A 19,645-nucleotide genomic window follows, 5' to 3' on the forward strand; every position below is an offset into this window, starting at 1 on the left:
CCTGAGGGTGGGCAGGGGCTGCGGAAGCCCAGGAGGGAAGCTGGGAGCAGACTTCCCAGTGGAGCTGAGAAAGCTGGACATGAGTTGGTAAGGGGTGACAGTAGGCAGTTGCTTTTGGAGTGAGCAGGGTTCCCAGGCCAGGTCATGATCTAGGTCCCTGGGCCTCTGGGCAGTTTCAGGTTGCTAGGGGGAGGGGCTGTTGCATTTACATGGGTAGAGTGGGGTGGGGTACCTGGACCAGGATGGCTCTGGGACTCTCTGGGAAGCTCCGGAGAGACTGGGAAGTGGCACTGCCTAGATCTGAGGGTGGCTGAATGAGGGGCCTGATGGGGAAAGGGACTCTGGTACCTCAGAGACAGGTTGCAGTGTCGGGGGATAGACAGCACTGGAGATGTGGGAAAAGGGGAGGGTGCCCTTTGGGCTTCACTGCCTGGGTTTTCCTATAGCTGGGAACCATCCCCAGCTTCTAGGGTGGTACGGAATCAGGGATTGAACTGGAGCCACACCGGCTCATTGATCTTACCCTCCTAGCCTCACCTTCTCTGGCTGTAAAATAGGCCCCTTGATCCCATCCCACCTCTTTCCTGTGTTCTTTGCTGGGGGGATGGGCTTGGTGGCTAGAGTGACGTGAATCACTCACAAATATTTCCCAAGCCCCCACCCTCTCTCCTCAGGCCCTCTTTGAACCTTCACAAGGACTCCAGAGTAACACCCATTTAAGGACTAGCAAAGTGAGATGCAGGGAGGTTGAGTCTTCTCCAGGGTCAGAAAGTCCTGGTTCCACGGCTTCTGGCTCAGAAGAGGGCAGCTCAGGGGCCTGGAGCCCCAAAGCCCCCTGATATCCCAGCTAGCCCCACAGCAGGTGCTGAGTGATACTACCTCAGTGGGCCCAGAGTTGGTGGCAGAGCAGACCCCTGGCCTGAGCCAGCGGAGTCTCGGCTACAACCCCACCAGTGACAGGGCAGCCCTGAAGCCCCTTGTGAGAGCTCTGGCGGCTGTGCAGGCAGTCAGGCCCCCAGATGCAGGTGTGCCCATCCTAAGGGCACTCAGATCAACCTCCCCTTCAGAAGAAGCAGAACGGCCTCTGGAGCTTGGAGCTCTTCAACCTCAAGGAGGCTGAGGATGGGGGCGTGGGAGAGGTTCACGATGGAGCCTTGTGGGCTATTAGAACAAGGTCTTCATCCAGAGAGCCGTGGGGAGCCACTGAAGGCAGGGAGAAGAGACACATGTTTTCAGTGGTGTTCAGACTGGGGAAGAGGGCAGGAGGCTTGCTTCAGGTGCCTGAGGAGGGGGAAGGGGGTCAGGGACCTAGGCTGGGGGACCAGGGGGGTGGAAGGGAGCAAGACGCAGGAGGAGCCTCTGAAGGGCGGCTGCCAACAAGGCTCCTAAGACTTCCAATTTGGTAGGCTTGGCCCATTGGGTTGGGGTGACAACAGCATTGGGACAGCAGTGTGGCCCCAGGTTCTAACCCCTGACCTAGGACGGATTTCTCATAAAGGAAGGGAAGAGGAGATAGCAGTGGCTGGAAGACTGAGACAGGGGACGGGGTAGGGGGAGGGAGCTCAGGCTCCCTGGGTCAGGCTTTGACCGGCTCTCCTCCTGAGGGTCTGGAGGGCAGTGACAAAGCCTGTCCTTGACAAAGCCTGCAGCCAGAGGCCCTGGCACCACCACCTCAACCCTGTCACCTGGGAGTCCACACTGGCCTCAGGATGGGGGAGGTGGGTGTGGCCTCCAGCAGGACCAGCCTCCCAGCCTGTCCTACTGACTGACCCTTGAGACTTCTCAAAAGTGATGTTCTCTCCCACCTGGTTTCTGGAAATGGTGGGGCAAGACACGGGAGCTGGCAGTCCCAACTACAGCTGGATGGAGTAAAACTGAGCAGGAGACCCGGGGCCCAGCGTTAAGGTGACGGGAGGAGTGAGTCTGAGGGGAGGCCTGTCCCCTCCCCAGACACGAGCACCCCAGGACTGCTGGGCTGGGCTGGACTGGCCTGCTGTGCATCAGAGGGGCAAGAGACCCAGACACAGCACAGGCTGGCTCATCGCGCCTCCTTTATTATTGTCCCCCCACCCTCTCCATCTTAAACCCCGTTAAAATCACAAAACTCCCCACACCCTACAGTCCAGCCGCGCCCCCCTCCCCCCCCCCCCCCCCCCCCCCCCGCGCGGCGGGGTTCAGAACGGCGAGAACACCGGACAGTCCCCCTCTGACAGCAGCGGAGACACCTTGGGTGCGAGCGGGGCCGGGTCTGGGTGGGGCAGAGGAGGGGGCGCCTGAGCCTCGGCCCCGCCCCTCGCCTCCGGGGCCCCGCCCTCCCCACCCGCGCGCTCCTCCGCCTTACCCGCGGGCGCGTCGGGGCGCGGCTGCCCGGGCCCCGGGGCCGCGGGGGCGACGGCGCGGTGGTCCTCCAGGTGCAGTGTCATGGCGGGCCGCGAGGCCGTGGAGAAGGCGCACTGCATGCACGAGTAGCGGCCGCGCGTGTGCTCCCACACGATGCGGCTCGGGGCCGCGTGCCCTGCGGGCAGGCGGGACCCCGTCAGTCCCGGCCCGAGGACCCGTCCACCCCAAGGCTGGCGGACGCGGGCGAGCGCGGGTCGGACCTCTCCCCGCCTCCCCGGCGGCTCCCGGGCACCTGGCTGGTCTGGCCTGGCTGGTCCAAGTGCTCCCGGGCGTGCTCCCTCCTGTAATCGGGGGCACTAAACTGGGCTTCTCCGAATCCCCCACTCCTATCCCTGGAACCACCGCAGGGGAAGGCCTGGTGAACCGGGAGCGGGTTTTACACGGAAACGCCGGCGCAGATGAAGGCTCCGGGGCCAGTATTTTTAAGGCAAAGCTCTTGTATTTCGGGGGTGGCAGTTCTAGCCCCCTGAGAAGGGGCGGGCAACACTGCCTCCCGGCGTCCCCTGGGCCCCGCAGGGCGCAGACAACAATCCCCTCCTCCCCTCCCCCGGTGGTCACCTGCACGCACCTGAGGGCGTGTCGGAGCCGCCCTGGGGTCTTCGCGGGCTGCCGCCGGCACCTGAGATAAACGGGCGGGTCAAGGTCAGGAGTCCCGGGGGCGCCCCGGCTCGCCCTTCAGGCGGCCCAGTTCCCAACTCACCTTGGCTCTTCTTCCAGACTGCGGCGCTGGAGGCGGGCGGCCCGGGCGCCGCGGCCAGGAAGGGGCGCAGGCGTGGGGGACTCAGGCCAAAGGGCGCGGGGTTCAAGTAGGGCAGGAAGGGCCCGGTGGGGGCAGGGGCGGGGGTCGTGAACGGCTCGAGCAGCGGGAACGGCAGGCCCGGCGCCGACGCGGCGTCGGACTCCGGGGGACGCTCGGGCGCCGGCGGCTCCTTGTCGAGGGCGGGGGGTGGCGGCGGGGCTGGGCTCTGCGCATGCTCGGCGCAAACATGCAGATGCTTGAAGAGCGAGCGGTGCGTGCGGAAGCGCAGGAGGCAGTTCTCACACCTGGGGGCAGGCACAGGGCTGGGCTGGGCCTCCTGCGGGACGAGGGTAGGGCCTATCCGACGCTACCTGGGGAGCTGCCGCGCGACGGGCGTAGGTAAGGGAGCCTAAGGCCCAAATCACAGATCCCCCATTTGCGGGGGGAGAAGCTTGCTCTAAGCGCCCCCCAGTGTGGCTGCGACCTTTCCGGACCCCTCTGGGTCCTTGCCCTGGGAAAACGAGGAAGGAAGTCTCAATTTTGACTTAGGTGGCCACTTTTCTTCTAGCGGGGTCAGGAGAGACTGAATGCAAACACACCACGTATGCCCCGCCCTTCCCAAGCTCCTCGCTCCTCCCCCGGGTCTCTAGGGTCCCGTAACCAGGGTCTCTTTCAGGGCCGGTAAGGGCAGGTCTTGCCCGAGGGCACGCCCACTACCAGACTCAACCCACCTCCCTGTTGACTAGGAAGGGAGAGAAAGGCCTGGACCCCAGGTAGTGGCAATCAAACCAGGGGTGGGAGGAGCTGCCTGGACCGGTGGAAGTCGGCATAGGGGGGGGTCTCACTTGAAGTAGCGATTGGGTTTGTAGTGCAGCTTGCCGTGTGCCACGAGTTCCTGCATGCTGGGGAAGGTCTCGGTGCAGCTCAGGGCAGAACAGCGGAAGAGCTTGCCTGGCAGGACAGGGATAAAGGACAGAGGAGTGGAGACGGGTGGCCGAGGCTGGCCTGGAGGCACTGCCTGCCTCCTACCCCAAACTGCCTCCCCACCGCCTACTCTGGCCCTACCTTCCAGGGACTGTGTGGGTGGGCAGTGGGTACGCAGATGCTGTGCCAGGTCTCGAACACTGGGGAAACTGAGGCAGCAGCCAGGGCTGGAGCAGGGTATCTGCTTCCCTGCAGGAAGCACAGAAGGGGAGGTGTCACCCACTGTTCTCTCGTCCACGCTGTCCAGAGTTATGCCCCGGAGAGGCACAGATGAGGCTGGAACTACCCTACTGGTTTCTTACCAGCACCTTTACCATCTGCTTCCCCCACCAGACTGGGCTCCTGGAGGGCAGAGGCTGGGATGGCCTAGCTCATCACTTTAGCCACAGCCTGGCATACACTTGGTGCTCGCTCAGGAAATGGTGACTCCCTCTAGATGGGGCCCAAGTTTGGAGATACTCTGTACTCCTCTCTATTGTTCCAAGGCCTGTGACCCTCCAGAAGGCTCCATCACAGATCACCTGGTTGTTGGCGACGTCTGGGAGGCCTCAGGTCCTCGCTGGTCCCAGAGACTGTGCTGGCCGGGCCAAGGCTGGATCCAGGACCAGGCTGACCACTGTCTGGGGGTGAGGGGCCACCCTGCTGGGTCCCCCCAGGCCCTCCGCGGTCCCACACTGGGGGTGTGGCTGCCCGTTCAGGGCCTGTCTCCTCCCCCATGGAAGACGAGGTGGCCGCGGCGGCCACAGCTGGAGACAGCACCTCCTTGTCAGTCTCAGTGAAGCTGGGCTCTGCAGCGGCCGGCATGTCCGGGCTGGGCCCCGAGGGTTCCTCCTCCTAATGAAAGGAAAAGGCAGAGAGAACCCCTCTGGGCCCAGGTCGGCCTGGACCAGCCAGGGGAACCCCCCCCCCCCCCAGACCTTTGAACGTTCCTGAAGCAGCGAATGCCCTCAAGACATCACCAGGTCAGACCCCATTCTAAGGAGTCACCATCGGGGAGGACGGAGGTAAGGGTGGATTGAGCCTCCTGTGTTCCCATCCTCTGGTAGGGCACTGGGAGGGGTCCCAGTTGCATAAGGGGTAACTGTCTGGAATTACTCCTATGGAAGAAGCAGTCCCTAGTCCCTAACTTGGGACAGGGGGATGCCCGCCCCCCACCCCGACACAGCAGGGGCGTGGCCTACAGGGTGAGGGCGAGGCGAAGGCTACGAAGATGGGGCCCTGAGCAGGGCACCGCTAGAACATGCTGGAGGGGCCAGAAGGGATCAAGCGCACTACCCGAGGGCCGAAGTCTACCCACCCGCCCGCCCGGAGCTGCGCAGTCAAACCGGGAGGTGCCAGGGCCCCGGATGCAGAAGGACCAGGGGCGGAGCCCAGCCCGGTGGGCGTGGCCCAGTCGCAGCCGCGCCAGGAAGCAGGGGGTGGGGCGTCCCCCAAGTGACAGCCAGCGACGGGCGAGGGCCCGGATGTGGGGGCGGGGTCGGCCCGAGGCTGCGCGTGCCACAGGGCCGCCCCGCCAGTTCCCGCTGGTTCGCCGCGCCCGCACCCCCGGCGCCGCGCTCACCATCCTCGACCCTGGCTCCTCCTCTTCTTCCTGCGGCTCCGGCGGCTCCCGCTGAGGCTGCGGCGACTCCCTGGGCGGCCGCGGGCTCGCGTTCACGTCGACGCCATTTTCCGCCTCCCGGCTCTCGCGAGAGCGGGGGCGGGGCCTGCGCACGGCGCCCCTCGGGGGGGCGGGGCCTGAGATCTGGGCGCTCGTGGGGAGCTGCGCAGGCGGCGCTGGGTCTGCGAGCCGGGCTTGTCGGAGGGCGCCTTGGAAAAACCCTGAGCTCGGAGATCCTGGCCTAGAATCCTGTCTGCAAAATGGTTACCTTTGTCCCCTCCCGTCCGGTCACCAGCTCTCAGCCGCTCTTCTTTTTGAAGAGGTCGTGTTGGTTGGGCAGCATCTTCGGAGGGAAATCGGCAGTGACCGTCAAAATTGTCAATGCACTTAGTTCTGAAGTTGGAATGGGCTCCTTGTGATAGCCAGGGGCAGGAAGCAAGCTGTCTGTCCCCCGGACAGGGGTAGCCTAAGGATGAAGACCCCTGGGTGGACCTGCGTGGAACGAGTCACCTGTGTACTAGGCGTTGGGGACCCAGAGATGAACAGGACAGACATCCTTGACCTCAGGGGCCTGCTCACATTTTAAAATGGGAAAATAGACAACGAATCAACAAATGCAGAAAACCGCCTTAGTTACATTAAGTGCCACAAAGGAAAAAAAAAAAAAAACAGAGAAGGGAGAGAAGCGTCTCTGTGAGTTGACTTTTGAGCTGTAACCGGATGGTCAGGAAGGAGTGAGCAGATCAAAGGTCAGGGGACTCTGGGAAGTGGATAGCTGTGCAAATGTCCTGAGGTAAAGAGGGACAAGCTTGTCTTAGGGACCAGTGAGGGGATCAGCTCACTGTTGGATCAGAGAACTTGATGCAGAGAAGGTCACACAGGGCCTTGTGAACCATGGAAAGGAGTGTGGTTTCTATTCTCACCATTGATGTATTTTTTTTTAATTTTTATTTATTTACGATAGTCAGAGAGAGAGAGAGAGAGAGAGGCAGAGACACAGGCAGAGGGAGAAGCAGGCTCCATGCACTGGGAGCCCGACGTGGGACTCGATCCCGGGTCTCCAGGTTGGAGCCCTGGGCCAAAGGCAGGCGCCAAACCACTGCACCACCCAGGGATCCCCACCATTGATGTATTTTTATCTGGGGGAGGTCCACCATCTGATTCCTGGCTGTTGTTTGGAGGATGGGCAGTTGGGGGATGGTAAAGGGAATCTTTGATCTCAGGTCTCTATACATTATTTAACATTCAAGAGGTATCTGTTGAGTTCTGGGCAAATATAGACTTTATGTGCAGTGTATTTCCATCTGTGTGCAGAAGATGTACTTATGTGCCTTTATGTGCAGAGAATCCCATTAGAAGGAAATGTTAAAAAATCGGGAAGAGGGGGCATCTGGGTGGCTCAGTGGGTTAAGGATCTGCCTTCAGCTCAGATTGTGATCCCAGAGTCCTGGGATTGAGCCCAGCATCAGGCTCCCTGCTCACCAGAGAGCCTGCTTCTCCCTCTCCCTCTGCCTGCTGCTCCCCCTGCTTGTGCTCTCTCTGTCAAATAAATAAAACCTTTTATTTTTTTTATTTTTAAAGATTTTATTTATTCATTCATGAGAATACACAGAGAGGAGAGAGAGGCAGAGACACAGGCAGAGGGAGAAGCAGGCCCCACCTGACGCGGGACTCAATCCCGAGGCTCCAGGATCACACCCTGGGCCGAAGGCAGGCACTAAACCGGTGGGCCACTCTGGCTCCCCAAAATCTTTTAAAAAGAAAAAAAAAAAAACACCTGGGGAAGGGAACAGATTTTCAAGTGAGGGAGAGATGGCTTTTCGTATTTTGTGCTGTTAGAGTATTAAAAAATGTGGAGTTTTTTGGATTATCATCAACACAGTTAAAAACTCATTAATGTAAAAAAAAGCCCAGGTCATTTGACTCAGGGTAGAGGTGTGTTTGTGTGAGGACTGGAGGTTGGTGCAATCTGGGGAAGTGTAGGGGGAGGCTTCAGAAGGACAGGACCCAAGGAAGGGAGAGGAGGGGCCTTGCTTAAGAAATTCTCTAAGTCAACAGGATGTGGGGGGGGGGGGTGGAGTGGGCAGGGCCAAGGTGATTCTGAGGTTTGCAGTCTGAAGATGCTGTAACCTAGATGTGAGGCCCAGAAGGCCCTACTTCCTGTAAATGGGGTGACCGCCACAGCAGTGGGGCCCCAGGGCTGTACCCCAAAATGTCAGGGGGGGCAGGGAGCCTGCATGGTGAGTTCAGGGACAGAGAAGGGAGGTGGAAACCCTGATTCCTCTTCAGGACCGGGAAGTGCCCAGCTGATGAGGTTGGTAGTTCCCGCATTTCCTCCCCAGCCTGTCCTAACATCTAAGTGTTGTGGACACACACACACACACACACACACACACACACACACACACACAGTGGTGGTTGGGCAACCAAGGGGTGAAAATCAGAGATGGAGGAAGCCAGGAACATCCAAGGGACTGGTTAGATGCTTTTGTACAATGATTGGCTAATAAAAGAGCTGTTGAGACCCATATGCAACCTTGGGATTTTTTTTTTTACCTTCTGGCCGTGCTCGTGCTCCGCTTCCCAAGGTAGGTACAGAAGAAGGTTCAGATCCTGCAGAAAGTTCTGCTGGCCAGTCTCTCTCTTATACCTCCTCTCCCATTCTCCAGTTGGGTAGGTGTCCTCTGCCTGGAGTTCTTTTTTTTTTTTTAATATTTTATTTATTTATTCATAGACACAGAGAAAGAGAGGCAGAGACACAGGCAGAGGGAGAAGCAGGCTCCATGCAGGGAGCCCGATGAGGGACTTGATCTCAGGTCTCCAGGATCACACCCAGGCTGCAGGTGGCGCCAAACCGCTGCGCCACCTGGGCTGCCCTGCCTGGAGTCCTCCTGTCACGGCCTAGCTCGCTGTATGTGCTGTTTGCCCTCGAGATCTGCTGACCCCACCCCTTTCCTTCCTTCTTGTGTCCTCTAGCAATGCCCACTCTCTCTCTGCATCCCCTGCCCCAGCCCCTTGTCCTTCTCTGGCCCACCCCTGGTCTGGCTCCCTCTCTCTCCCAGACCTGCTGCTCTTTGAGGGTCTGAGCACAGAGTGGGCATCCATTTGGAAAGTCGGGATATTTAGGCTCAGACCATGGCAAGAACCCCTGGCAGTTCTGGCTGCATTTGCAGGGGTATATGAAAGCTTCAGACTCCATCGCTGGCTTGGAAATATCTGGGGAGACCAGTCATCAGACTGACCCCCTAAACCCATGAAACAGGTACAGAAATCCAGGACCCTTGAATATCAGAACCGATCCTGAGCCCAGATGAGGGAGGGCCCAGAAGACCCAGATGTGGGGTGGGGGACAAGGGCCAGGGGTGGCCCAGGCTGGATTGTGAAGGCCCATGTGGGACCTGCCTCTTTCCTCAGGGTCCAGCCAGGTCCCAGATGGGTCTGGGGATGGCAGATTCAAAGCTGACAGGACCCACCAGACTATTTTCTGCAGGAAGGAAGGCTGGGACGCAAGTGGTCAAGAGTGGGTGAGCCGGCAGGTGAGACAAACTCCAGCTTTGGGACAGGTGGGGTGGGGGTATACACGAGTTCAAGGCTTGGCTCTGTGGGATCTTGGGCAAGTGACAAAACTGCAGCCCCCGGTTTTTCACCTGCGTTGGGGTATTTGCTGCTCCTCCCTCAGAGCGTTGTGAGAAGGTAGTTCCCTGCTTAGCGCTCAGTAAATCAATTTACGCTTTCGCCTGGCAAAGGTTTACTGCCTCAGTGATGACAGAAGGAGGGAGGTCTCACTTGTTAAGGTGCCCCCAACTGTGCTTGGCACTTTGCGGACAGGACACAACTCAATTATACTCATGAGGCAGCTTGGGAGGTAGATCCTGCTGTTAGTCCTGTTTGGCACAGGAGGCAATGCATGTGACATGGGGGAGGCCAGGGCCCTGGGATGGCTGCGGTGGTGACCCCCAGACCCAGGGCCTGGGCTGGAGGCCACAGGACTGGACCTTCTGGCTAATGCGGCCAAGGAGAATGAGGCCCCCGCTGGCAGGGCCTGGCTCCCTGACAGGCAGGCAGGCAGGAGGCGAACCCGGGCCCCCTCTCAGATCTTCTCCACGTAGTTTCCTGGGAAGAGGCCCTCCTGGCCATGCAGCCGGCCTTTCCACCAGCCCGAGGCATCTGTGGGCGAGAAGGGAGCGTGAGGCGGCATCCAGCCCACGCAGGAGAAAGCCTTCGTGCTGGCTCCGCGCCTGTTTTATTCATCGCCACTGGCATGGCAGAAGGCAGACTCCGAAAAGAGAATCGTCAACAGATGGAAGGGAGGGAGGGGCGGCTGGATGCGTGGTTTCTCCTGCTGCTGCCTCACACTCTGCCATGTTCTAGACCATTCTCTCGTGCTCATCCCTCATCCTCTCTTTCTACAGGTGCCTGCCCTTCCTCCCCATGATGGACCAGTGAATGATTCCTTTGGGGGTCCCCGTTTACCCACAGAGGGTGTTGCTGATGGGGAGGGCAGCCCAGGGGACTGAGGTAGGAAGGTGGCCCTGGGCCAGCCAGACATGACACAGTTTTTACTCACAAGGGGTCTCTTTGAAGTAGGTTCTGGTATTAGCCCCGTGCTTGACAGGAGAGAAAAATGAGGCCGGGGAGGGGGGGATTGGGCATGCTGCTGTGAGGCCCCCAGAGTGGCTGAGGAGGAACCCTCTGGACCCAAGGCCTCCTAGCCTTTGCAGCCACTGGCCTGGAAGAGGGTATCTCTGGTGGGGGCTGGTGGCTTCTGTTCTCCTCCGAAGGGTGTGCAGGAATGGTGGTGGGGGGCGGTTGCCTGGCTGTGTCAGGGCTCTGACTCCTCCCACCTCTGCCCTGGCCCGCATACCTTCCAAGATGATCTCGATGACCTCGTTCACATTGAAGCTCAGCTCGTCCACATCTTGGCCCACATACTGGTACAGCGCCCGGCACCGCGGGCCGTGCGTCCGGGGCTGGGGCTTGGGTCGGCCCACTCCTGGCACCGGTCGCTGCCCCACGCTGCGCTTCCTCTGCATGCTGTGGGCACAGGAAGCGCTTGTCACAGGCCAGATGCTCCCGTGTCCACCCACTCCCACCCCCCACCTCCTGGGCTGCCCTCTCTCCCCACTTACCCGGCCACACCCTGGTCAGGCACGTTGAGGAATTCTGTGTTGTGCTCTGAGGGGGGCCGTGCCCGGGGCCGTCTGCTGGCCCTCAGGGCCCCGGATGGAGGGCCTCGGAGAGGCTGCTGGGAGCCCCCTCCAGATGTGATCTCCAGGGGCAGGGGCCCCCTTCTGCCAGAAGGGGGCACCCCATTGTGGTTCAGGCCTGTGGCAGGAGCAAGGGTGGGAGCATTTATCAGAGTGATGGTAGGAGGATTTGGGGAGCACTTAGCTCCAAGTTCCCAGTCTGAGGGAGGAGGCAGCCAGTCGTATGCTCAAACCAGCATGCTAAGGATTGGCCCAGGGGGCTCTGTAGGGGTAAAGTTTCCTCCATCCTCTTCTGTAGGAGGACTTTTGTGGGTGGCTCTTGGAGGATGAAGAGGAGCTCAAGCTTAGTGGGAATTTGGGAGACCAGAGGAGCAAGGAGCCTAAGCAAAGCCTTGGAAGTTAAGGACGAATTTGTTAAATTGGCAAAATAAGATGTAGCTTGCGCGACAGGAGAGTATAAGAAGGGAGGAGAGAAGAAGTCAGTGGTTGGCTAGGGTTGGCTTCTGAAGGGCTTTGAATATCCAACTAAGCTTCGTCTGTATTCTGTGGAAGACGGGGAGCCGCGGCGAGTTCTGGGCAGAGAACAGAGTGGTCAGCCCCATCTGTTGGCAGCGGGCAACAGATGGCTTTGGTCATGGGGCACACAGGAGGCACGGGCAGACGCGGCTCCTCACCTCTGGGAGGTCCAGGGGCTGCCCGGGCAGGGACCTGGGCTGATCTTCGAGGTTTTCCCTGGGCCATTCCCTTCCTTGTAGGCTCTGAAAGGGGAAAAGAGATGGGAATTTGAGTGGGGACCAGACCACAGCAGGCTCACCCCCTGCTCTCATTGGCTGTCCATAGGCACCGCCCCATAGTTGCTGGAACACCGGCTCTGCCCAATTGGCCCCTCCCCCAACGACCCACCTCATTGGGTCTCTCTGGGCCCGCCCACTTCCGGGGGGCGGTCATTTCTCTGGCCACACCCCCTCCACATTTCCCTCCCACTCATTGGCTACGTCGCTGATCCTGCCCTCTCCGTGGCTGCGTGTCTCTAGGCCCACCCCTCCACGGCCCTCACCGGCTCCCGGCCCGCCCCCACTGGCTCCGCCCCCACAGCCCTGATTGGTCCCTGTGCTGGCCCCGCCCTCACAGGACCCGCCTCTTTGGCTCCGCCCCCCGCGTTCTGCGCAGACTCACTGGAGCTCTTGGGCAGCCCGTCGCCCACGCTGACTGTGAGCGCCCGGCCGCTCGCCTTGAGCACCGCCAAGTCGCCGGAGCCGCGGGAGAAAGTGACGCTGCGGGTGCCGCCTCCGCCCCAGCCCTCCTTCTTCACCCGGAACTGTAGTCTGTGGGGAGAGGAGGAAGCTGCGGGGACGCCCACTCCCAGGCGGGCCGGGGCCGCGGGGCGGGAGAGGGGGCTCTGTGCCCCGCGCAGCCCGAGGACGGTGGCGGGGGGCGTACGTGTCGCTGAAGGTGAGGGGCAGGGCCCTCCGCGCCACCTCCTCGAAGCGCTTGCTCAGGAGGCTGATGAACTCGGTCTTGAAGATGCTCTCCAGGAAGCTGTCGGCGGCGTCTTCTTGGAGGATGAAGAAGTCGTCCTGCCGCGTGCTGGGGGAGGGGTGGGAAGGCAGGCAGGCAGGTGAGGGTGGTAGTGAGGGTGGCAGGACTGACTGTGAGATGCGTCGGGGAGCGTCGGGGGAAGGCAAGCGGGAGGTGACGCCGGTGGGCCAAAGGGGAGCGGTGGCAAGGAGCTGGGGAAGACGGTCACAGAGAAGCGTGGGGTGAGGGGGCAAGGTGCTGCTGGCTCATAGGGATCAGGAGTGTGGGGGCAGGTGAAGGTGACAGGTAGAGCCAAGAGGCTTCCAGGTATAGCGGTAGGTTAGGTGGTCAGAGTGACAGATGGGGTGAGAAGCGGGCAGGCCAGGGCCTGGCCTCACCTGAGGGAAACTCCCCGAAGGGTCTGGATCTCCAGCTTCTTCTTCAGGATCTCACGCACCTGGCCCTTCTCTGGTCCCTTCTTCACCTTCTCCCGGCCGATCATATACACACACTTGGGCGTCAGGATCAAGTCCCTCTTGATGGGCTGTGAGGATGCAGGAGCAGAGCTGGTGGCTGGAGCCCAGAGCTGGGCAACCTGGCTCCAGGGCATCACCCCCAGGCAGGGGAGTGGTGCTGGCAGGTGAGGGACAGGTCAGCTGAGGGTTTTCCTCCATGTGAAGGTATATGAGGACTTACATTACATAAAGAATAGGAGGTTAAGTAAGGGTATACTGGCTAGAGAGGAGTTTCTGGGCCAGTGAACAGGTACACAATAGGTGGAGGTATGCCTGCTGGACATGGGTGCCCAGGTCAGATGAGAGTGTACCTGTGTGCAGGTGTATCTGGGCCAGGTGAGGATATGTCTAATTGACAAATCTACGTAGACTGGCTGAGGGCATATCTAATGGATAGGTGTATCCAGGACAAGTGTGGGTGGCCCTGTGGTCAGGGCTTCTGGGTGAAGCAAGTGTGTAATTGTGGAGAGCTGTGTCTGGCCAGGTGCAGATGTATGTGATGGACAGGTTGGTCTGGGCTACGTGAAGACATATTTATTTTTATTTTATTTTATTTTATTTTATTTTATTTTATTTTATTTTATTTTATTTTATTTTATTTTATTTATTGTGAAGACATATTTAATAACTAGATGTATCTACACTAATTGAATGCATATCTGTGGACAGATGTGTCTGGGCCAAGTGAGGGCATACCTGTGATGGGGCAGGTGTATCAGGCTAGGTGAATATATACCTGTGGACAGGTGTATCTGGGCCAGTGTGAGGGTGTACCTGTGGTGGGGGTGCCAGGCTGGGGTCAGGGTCCCAGACGCGCCCACCTACTAGTGCCTCACCTTGAAGCGGCGGTCGTACTTGGTGACCGAGTCAGCGAAGTCCACGCGTTCCCTCTTGCCCAGGAACTGACGCAGCTCTGGCCGCTCCTCCAGCCCCAGGTAGTCCCCGACGAAGTTCCGATTGATGCTGTTGCGTCTCCGCTCCTTCTTGTTCAGCAGGATGTTGGAAGCTGTGGGGACAGGGGGCAGGGAGGCAGCGGTTGTGGCTCGACTCCTCCAAGTCCATCTGTCCCCACCCTGAGCGTCCCTCTGCAGCCTCTCACCTTCCTCCCGCATCTCCTCATACTTCCGGACAGCCACGTGGCGCCTCCAGGCCTTCTGGATGGTGCGGGCAAAGCCATCGAACTTGCGCTCTCGCATCTCCTCCAGAAGGAAGAGCTGGGACAGAGGGAGTGGCAGTGGGTCTTTCCTCGATCCCACCCCGTCCACTTGCTCTTGCTTACGGGCACCTGCACACGTGCTCATACACTATGGTCAAAAAAATCTTTTCCTTCCTCCAAATGACTGAACCCAGGGTTCCCTCCCACTATGGGGCATAAGCCCCTGCATTAAATTAAACTCTAGGCTGGTGTTGTGGGGTTCGAATCCCAGCTCTGCCTCTTACGGACTCTGTAGCCTTGCCAGAAATGGTATAATATCACAGTTTCTCACACTGTCAAGTTATGCACTCATATGTCACCCATGGGAGGTACACCCCAATTTCAGAGATGTTAAAAAAGGTGGACCAATGTGCATCTTAGAGCACCACCAGAATACCATAAATATGACAATCTGCTGCATAGGATTGTGATGTACTTGGAGACTGTGCAGGTTGTAGAGTGTACAACCTGCACAGCCATACGTGCCAGCCTTGGAAAAGAAGCGCCTGCAGAGGGCAGACTTTTGAGTTTCAAGAGTCTCAGTCCAGAGGGCACTTGGGGGAATAAACTGTATTGGAGCAAGTCAGAGTAGAAATGCCACGAAGGATGTCTCTTCACTTAGAATAATAGCAGTGAACGTATCAAGGAGGGGAGGCCACTGGATGTGAAAAGTTCTAAACCTACAGTAATAAGAACAACAGGGTGCTGAGCAAAGAATAGAACAACCTATTGGAATAAGATAGATGGCTGGGGAATGTTGTACTCAGATTTAGCGATAGAAGGGACAGTGTCGATCGGGGAAATACCAAAATGGGAAATACTGAAAATAAAATGAGGCTGTATTAAGAAAAATAAGTAGCACTTCACCCAGAGAGATTTGTCAAGTATGCAAATGTCACATCACTGCTAAAAGCCCGGCTGCCTGCTTTGCTGACCAAGGTGGTTGATGATTCCCAGAAACCCCAGGGTTCCCAGAAACTACTGAAGTAGTTCTGTAGATCCTTGGTTCAAGTGCACTTGGGAAAATATATCCTGGAGGGGCGCCTGGGTGGCTCAGTTGGTGGAGCGTCCAGCTTTTGATTTCGGCTCCGGTCATGATCTCAGGGTTGTGAGTTCGAGCCCCTCCTGGGGCTCCCTGCTCAGTGGGGAGTCTCTCTGTCTCTCTCTCCCTGCCTTTCCTTCTGCCCCTCCCCCTGCTCATGCCCTCTCTCTAAAATAGATAAATCTTAAAGAAAATATATATCTATATATCTTGGAGAACTTTTACTTATTTTTTTTTTATTTTTTTATTTTTTATTTTTTTATTTATTTGTGACAGTCACAGAGAGAGAAAGGGAGAGAGGCAGAGACACAGGCAGAGGGAGAGGCAGGCTCCATGCACCGGGAGCCTGACGTGGGATTCGATCCCGGGTCTCCAGGATCTTGCCCTGGGCCAAAGGCAGGCGCCAAACCGCTGCGCCACCCAGGGATCCCGAACTTTTACTTATTTTATTTTTATTTTTTAAAGACTTTACTTATTTATTCATGAGAGATAGATACAGAGAGAGAGGCAGAGACACAGGCAGAGGGAGAAGCAGGCTCCATGCAGGAAGCCCGATGTGGGACTTGATCCCAGGTCTCCAGGATCAGGCCCTGGGCTGAAGGCAGGCACTAAACCCAGGGATCCCCTTGGAGAACTTATAAAGCTGTAGATATTTATAAGTGTTCACGAAAGGTGGGGATCCTCTCACCAGGAAGGAAAACCCCCGACCAAGACTACAGTTTCACGACCTGTAGGGAATAGAGTGGAGTTTCCATATTCCTCTGTTTCTCAGGCCAATATCCTATGGGGTCAGTGGGTCTGTGTGCAAAGCATATCCAAGTAACACCTCCCTGTATGGGGTGTCTGGAGGGCACGTGAGTGCATTCTGGAGTTTGCTGAGAGGATGTCAGGTATGAATAGAGCACTTGCAGGACTGGGGGCGAGCCAGTCAACCGGGAGTTCTCTCTTCCCTTAGCTGTTTAGGGCAGATGGGACAAGTGTCCTGCAACCTCATTATTTCTGCTAAGGGAAGGGGATTCGTTTTCAATTTGGGAAAGGAATCTTCCTGTCTACACAGTTTAAAATCTGTCTCCTTGGGGGTGCCTAGGTGGCACCCTCTCTCTCTTAAACAAATAAAATATTAAAAAAAAATTCATCTCCTTCAAGGGACCTGGGTGGCTCAGTCAGATAAGCATCTGCCTTTGGCTCAGGTCATGATCCCCGGGTCTTGGGATCGAGCCCCACATTGGGCTCCCCTGCTCGGTGGGGAGTCTGCTTCTCCCTATCCTTTGACCCCTCTCCCCCTCATGCTCTCTCTCTCTCTCTCTCTCAAACAAGTAAAATCTTTTTAAAAATAAAATAAAATTCATCTCCTTCATGTGCAGAGGGCAGGGCTGTGTGTGCCTGAGTGGGTGAGATAGGCCCCAAATCTCAGCTTATCCTACTGTACTGGTTTGAATAACGCTCCCCCGCAATGTCCACCCAGAACCTGTGACTGTGACCTTTCCTGGAAAGAGGGTCTTTGAGGTCATGCTAGAGTAGGGTGGGCCCTCAATCCAATATGACTAGTGTCCTTCTAGGAAGAGGGACATTTGGAACCAAACACATGAAGGCCATGTGATGACAGAGGCAGAGGTTGGAGCGATCAGGAAGGGCAAGGATGGCTGGCAGCCACCAGAAGTTAGAGAGGAAGGATCTTCGCTGGAGCCTTTAGAGGGAGCAGGGCCCTGCTAACACCTTGATTTTGGATTTTTAGCCTTTAGAAACATGAGAAAATGAATTTGTTGGGTCAAGTCATTCAGTTCGTAGTATTCTGTTACAGCAGCCACAGGAAGTGAACACACCAAGCATGATGGGCAGTGACAGCCAGCAGGTGTGTAAAACATCAAGGATATTTTGAGTCCATGTTTACAAGAAAAAGAATCCAAGTCCGAATCATCCCAATGTTAAGTGCATTTTTGGTTGAGAAAGTCGCCAACTCCATTAGGGTAACTTAATTCCTGGATCTTTGTTTTTTTTGTTTTTTTGTTTTTTTGTTTTAATTCTTGGATCTTTGATATGGCACAGTTGTAAACAGTCATAAAACCGTTCCCATGTTTGTTAGTTTCTTCTGTTTTCATTTTGCTAAAATGATTCTCGGGCACCCAGGTGGCTCAGTTGGTTGAGCACCTGCCTTCAGTTTGGGTCATGATCCCGGGGTCCTGGGATCAAGCCCCGTTTCAGGCTCCCTGCTCGGCAAGGAGCCTGCTTCTCTCTCTCTCTCTCCTCCCTGCTCATGCTCTCTCTCTCTCTCAAGTAAATGAATGAAGTCTTAAAAAAAAAAGGTAAAAAATTTAAAATGATTATCATCAAAATCAGTTTTGTCTAGTGCAAATTTTCAGTTTTTTTTTCTTACAAATTCTTTTCCACCAAATTTTTCTTTGTGAATTTCATTATTTTCAGCCAGTTTATCTTCACCTCAAAATGTGCAGACTGCATTTCTTTGTCAGAATTTGATTTTACCTTATATAGTCTTAGCCAGTGCTAGCTTTGTCTATTTGTTTTTTTTCCAGTGTCACTTTAAAAAAATTTTTTTTAATTTTTTTTTTTTATGATAGGCACACAGTGAGAGAGACAGGCAGAGACACAGGCAGAGGGAGAAGCAGGCTCCATGCACCGGGAGCCCGACGTGGGACTTGATCCCGGGTCTCCAGGATCACGCCCTGGGCCAAAGGCAGGCGCTAAACCACTGCGCCACCCAGGGATCCCTCCAGTGTCACTTAAAAAAAAATTTTTTTTTTACTTTAAAAATTTTTTTAAAATGATTTATTTATTAGAGAGAGGGAGAGAGCGGGGGCGAGGAGAGGCAGAGGGGAGAGGAAGAGAGAGTCTTCAGCAGACTGCGGGACTTGATCTCACAACCCCAAGAGCACGGCCTGAGCCAAAAACCAAGATTCGGATGCTCAATGGACTGTGCCACCCAGGTGCCCCTTCAGGGTCAATTTTTACATGTTTCTTTCCGAGTCGGATTTGGCAAGGTGGATTCTCTGTCCCTCCCATCCTCTTTTTCTAACCCTGCCTCCCTCCTTTCTTTCTCAACTGTTACAAACCGAATCATTCCAGGTGCAGTTTTAGTGATAGGCAGTTTTGGTTTGTGATGCTATCTGCTTTTTTTTTTTAATATTTATTTATTTATTTATTTATGATAGACATAGAGAGAGAGAAAGAGAGGCAGAGACACAGGAGGAGGGAGAAGCAGGCTCCATGCAGGGAGCCCGACATGGGACTCGATCCCGGGACTCCAGGATCGCGCCCTGGGCCAAAGGCAGGCGCTAAACCACTGAGCCACCCAGGGATCCCCGAGCTATTTGCTTTGAATGCAATTCCAGACTGGGGTTTTTTGGGTTTCTTTTCTTTTTCTTTTTCTTTTTTTTTTTTTTTTAGAGTGAGAGTGAGCGAGCACCCACATGATCTGGGGAGGAGGGTGCAGAGGGAGAGGGAGAGAGAGTCCCAAGCAGACTCCCCGCTGAGCGTGGAGCCCCCCATGCAGGGCTCGATCACATGACCCTGAGATCATGACCTGAGTCGAAATCAAGAGTTGGATGCTTAACTGACTGAGCCAGCCTGGAGCCCCCCTACCCCCGCCCCCCGCCCCCTGCCTTGACAGACTGTTTTTGTACCTATGACATCTCCAGAGTCTCCACCCCACTGTGTCATGTGTTTGGTTTGGTGAGAAGTCAGTTCCTGGTAGGTTATAGTAACATCAAGGGAACCATCTTGACAAGCTCCTAGTTGTCTTCGAGTCCCTGAGGTGCCAGTAGGGCAGGTGCCATATCACGCAGGTGACGAGGCACCTAACCGGGCCCTGGGCAGGCGGCAGACCTTTCCTCGGTGCTCCGGCTTGGCCCAGGCTGGGGAGCGGAAGATTGGCCCGGGAGTGTGGTGAACCAGCCCAGCTCACGCCGACGGGCCCGCTCCCCATGTACTGCCCAATCCTCGCGTGGCAGCAGGTGGCCAGGCAGGCCCTTCCCTGCCTTTTTATTTATTTATTTTGGAAAGATTTAACGTTTAAGTAATCTCTACTAGACCCAACGGGCTCAAGCTTCCAACCCCGAGGTCAAGAGTTGCACGCCCTACTTATGGACTGAGCGCTGGGTGTTACACTATACGTTGGCAAATTGAATTTAAATTACAAAATTTAAAAAAAAAAAAGAGTTGCATGTTCTGCCGACAGCCAGCCCAGCGTCTCCCTTGGCCCTGCTCTTTGCTGTCTTTGTGACTGTTGCTTTTCTCAACAAACCCAGGTTTATTGAGATATAATTGAGGTATGACCTTGTGCAAGTTTAAGGTGTGGCATGAGTTGGTTTGATCCATGTGCGTATTGCAGGATGATGACCCCCATGGGCTAGCTAGCACCCCACCCTGAACGTAGCTACCGTTTCTTGTGTGTGTGTGTCGGGGGGAGAACAGGGACGATCTACTCTCAG

General features: G+C 56.4%; 2 protein-coding genes and 1 long non-coding RNA gene across 8 annotated transcripts in view; 1 reads left to right on the plus strand and 2 right to left on the minus strand.

Moving 5' to 3' along the window:
• Positions 1-1,064: 1,064 nt before the first annotated feature.
• Positions 1,065-5,843, minus strand: ZNF414 (zinc finger protein 414). The gene is made up of 8 exons (XM_038567523.1): positions 5,685-5,843; positions 4,645-4,957; positions 4,205-4,312; positions 3,985-4,090; positions 3,101-3,444; positions 2,969-3,019; positions 2,342-2,515; positions 1,065-1,203 (listed from the first exon to the last, which is right to left on the minus strand). Exons 1-8 carry the CDS (start codon positions 5,685-5,687, stop codon positions 1,142-1,144), a joined length of 1,161 nt encoding a protein of 386 aa, XP_038423451.1. The 5' UTR covers positions 5,688-5,843; the 3' UTR covers positions 1,065-1,141.
• A 3,610-nt stretch (positions 5,844-9,453) lies between these two features.
• MYO1F (myosin IF) overlaps positions 9,454-19,645 on the minus strand; it is a 33,965-nt gene continuing 23,773 nt past the window's right edge. The window contains 9 exon segments of the mRNA XM_038567501.1: positions 9,454-9,890; positions 10,588-10,757; positions 10,853-11,048; positions 11,605-11,688; positions 12,107-12,255; positions 12,371-12,517; positions 12,847-12,992; positions 13,800-13,969; positions 14,063-14,177. Coding sequence (XP_038423429.1) covers positions 9,814-9,890; positions 10,588-10,757; positions 10,853-11,048; positions 11,605-11,688; positions 12,107-12,255; positions 12,371-12,517; positions 12,847-12,992; positions 13,800-13,969; positions 14,063-14,177 — 1,254 coding nt within the window. The 3' untranslated portion in view covers positions 9,454-9,813.
• LOC119864761 overlaps positions 12,113-19,645 on the plus strand; it is a 29,386-nt gene continuing 21,853 nt past the window's right edge. For all 6 annotated transcript variants that reach the window (XR_005375174.1, XR_005375175.1, XR_005375176.1 and 3 more), the window contains exon 1: positions 12,113-12,382. This is a non-coding gene — a long non-coding RNA (uncharacterized LOC119864761). The remainder of the gene's footprint in view (positions 12,383-19,645) is intronic.

Source organism: Canis lupus, chromosome 20 (assembly GCF_011100685.1).
Source record: "Canis lupus familiaris isolate Mischka breed German Shepherd chromosome 20, alternate assembly UU_Cfam_GSD_1.0, whole genome shotgun sequence".
In the NCBI taxonomy this organism is placed as follows: Eukaryota; Metazoa; Chordata; class Mammalia; order Carnivora; family Canidae; genus Canis; species Canis lupus.

Excerpts from the sequence above, each read along its gene's own strand:
- ZNF414 (XM_038567523.1), bottom strand. Across the intron at positions 3,445-3,984 it reads AAACCCAATCGCTACTTCAA|GTGTGAGAACTGCCTCCTGC; the intron begins GTGAGACCCCCC and ends GCCTGCCCCCAG. Across the intron at positions 2,516-2,968 it reads CGGCTCCGACACGCCCTCAG|GGCACGCGGCCCCGAGCCGC; the intron begins GTGCGTGCAGGT and ends GCCTGCCCGCAG.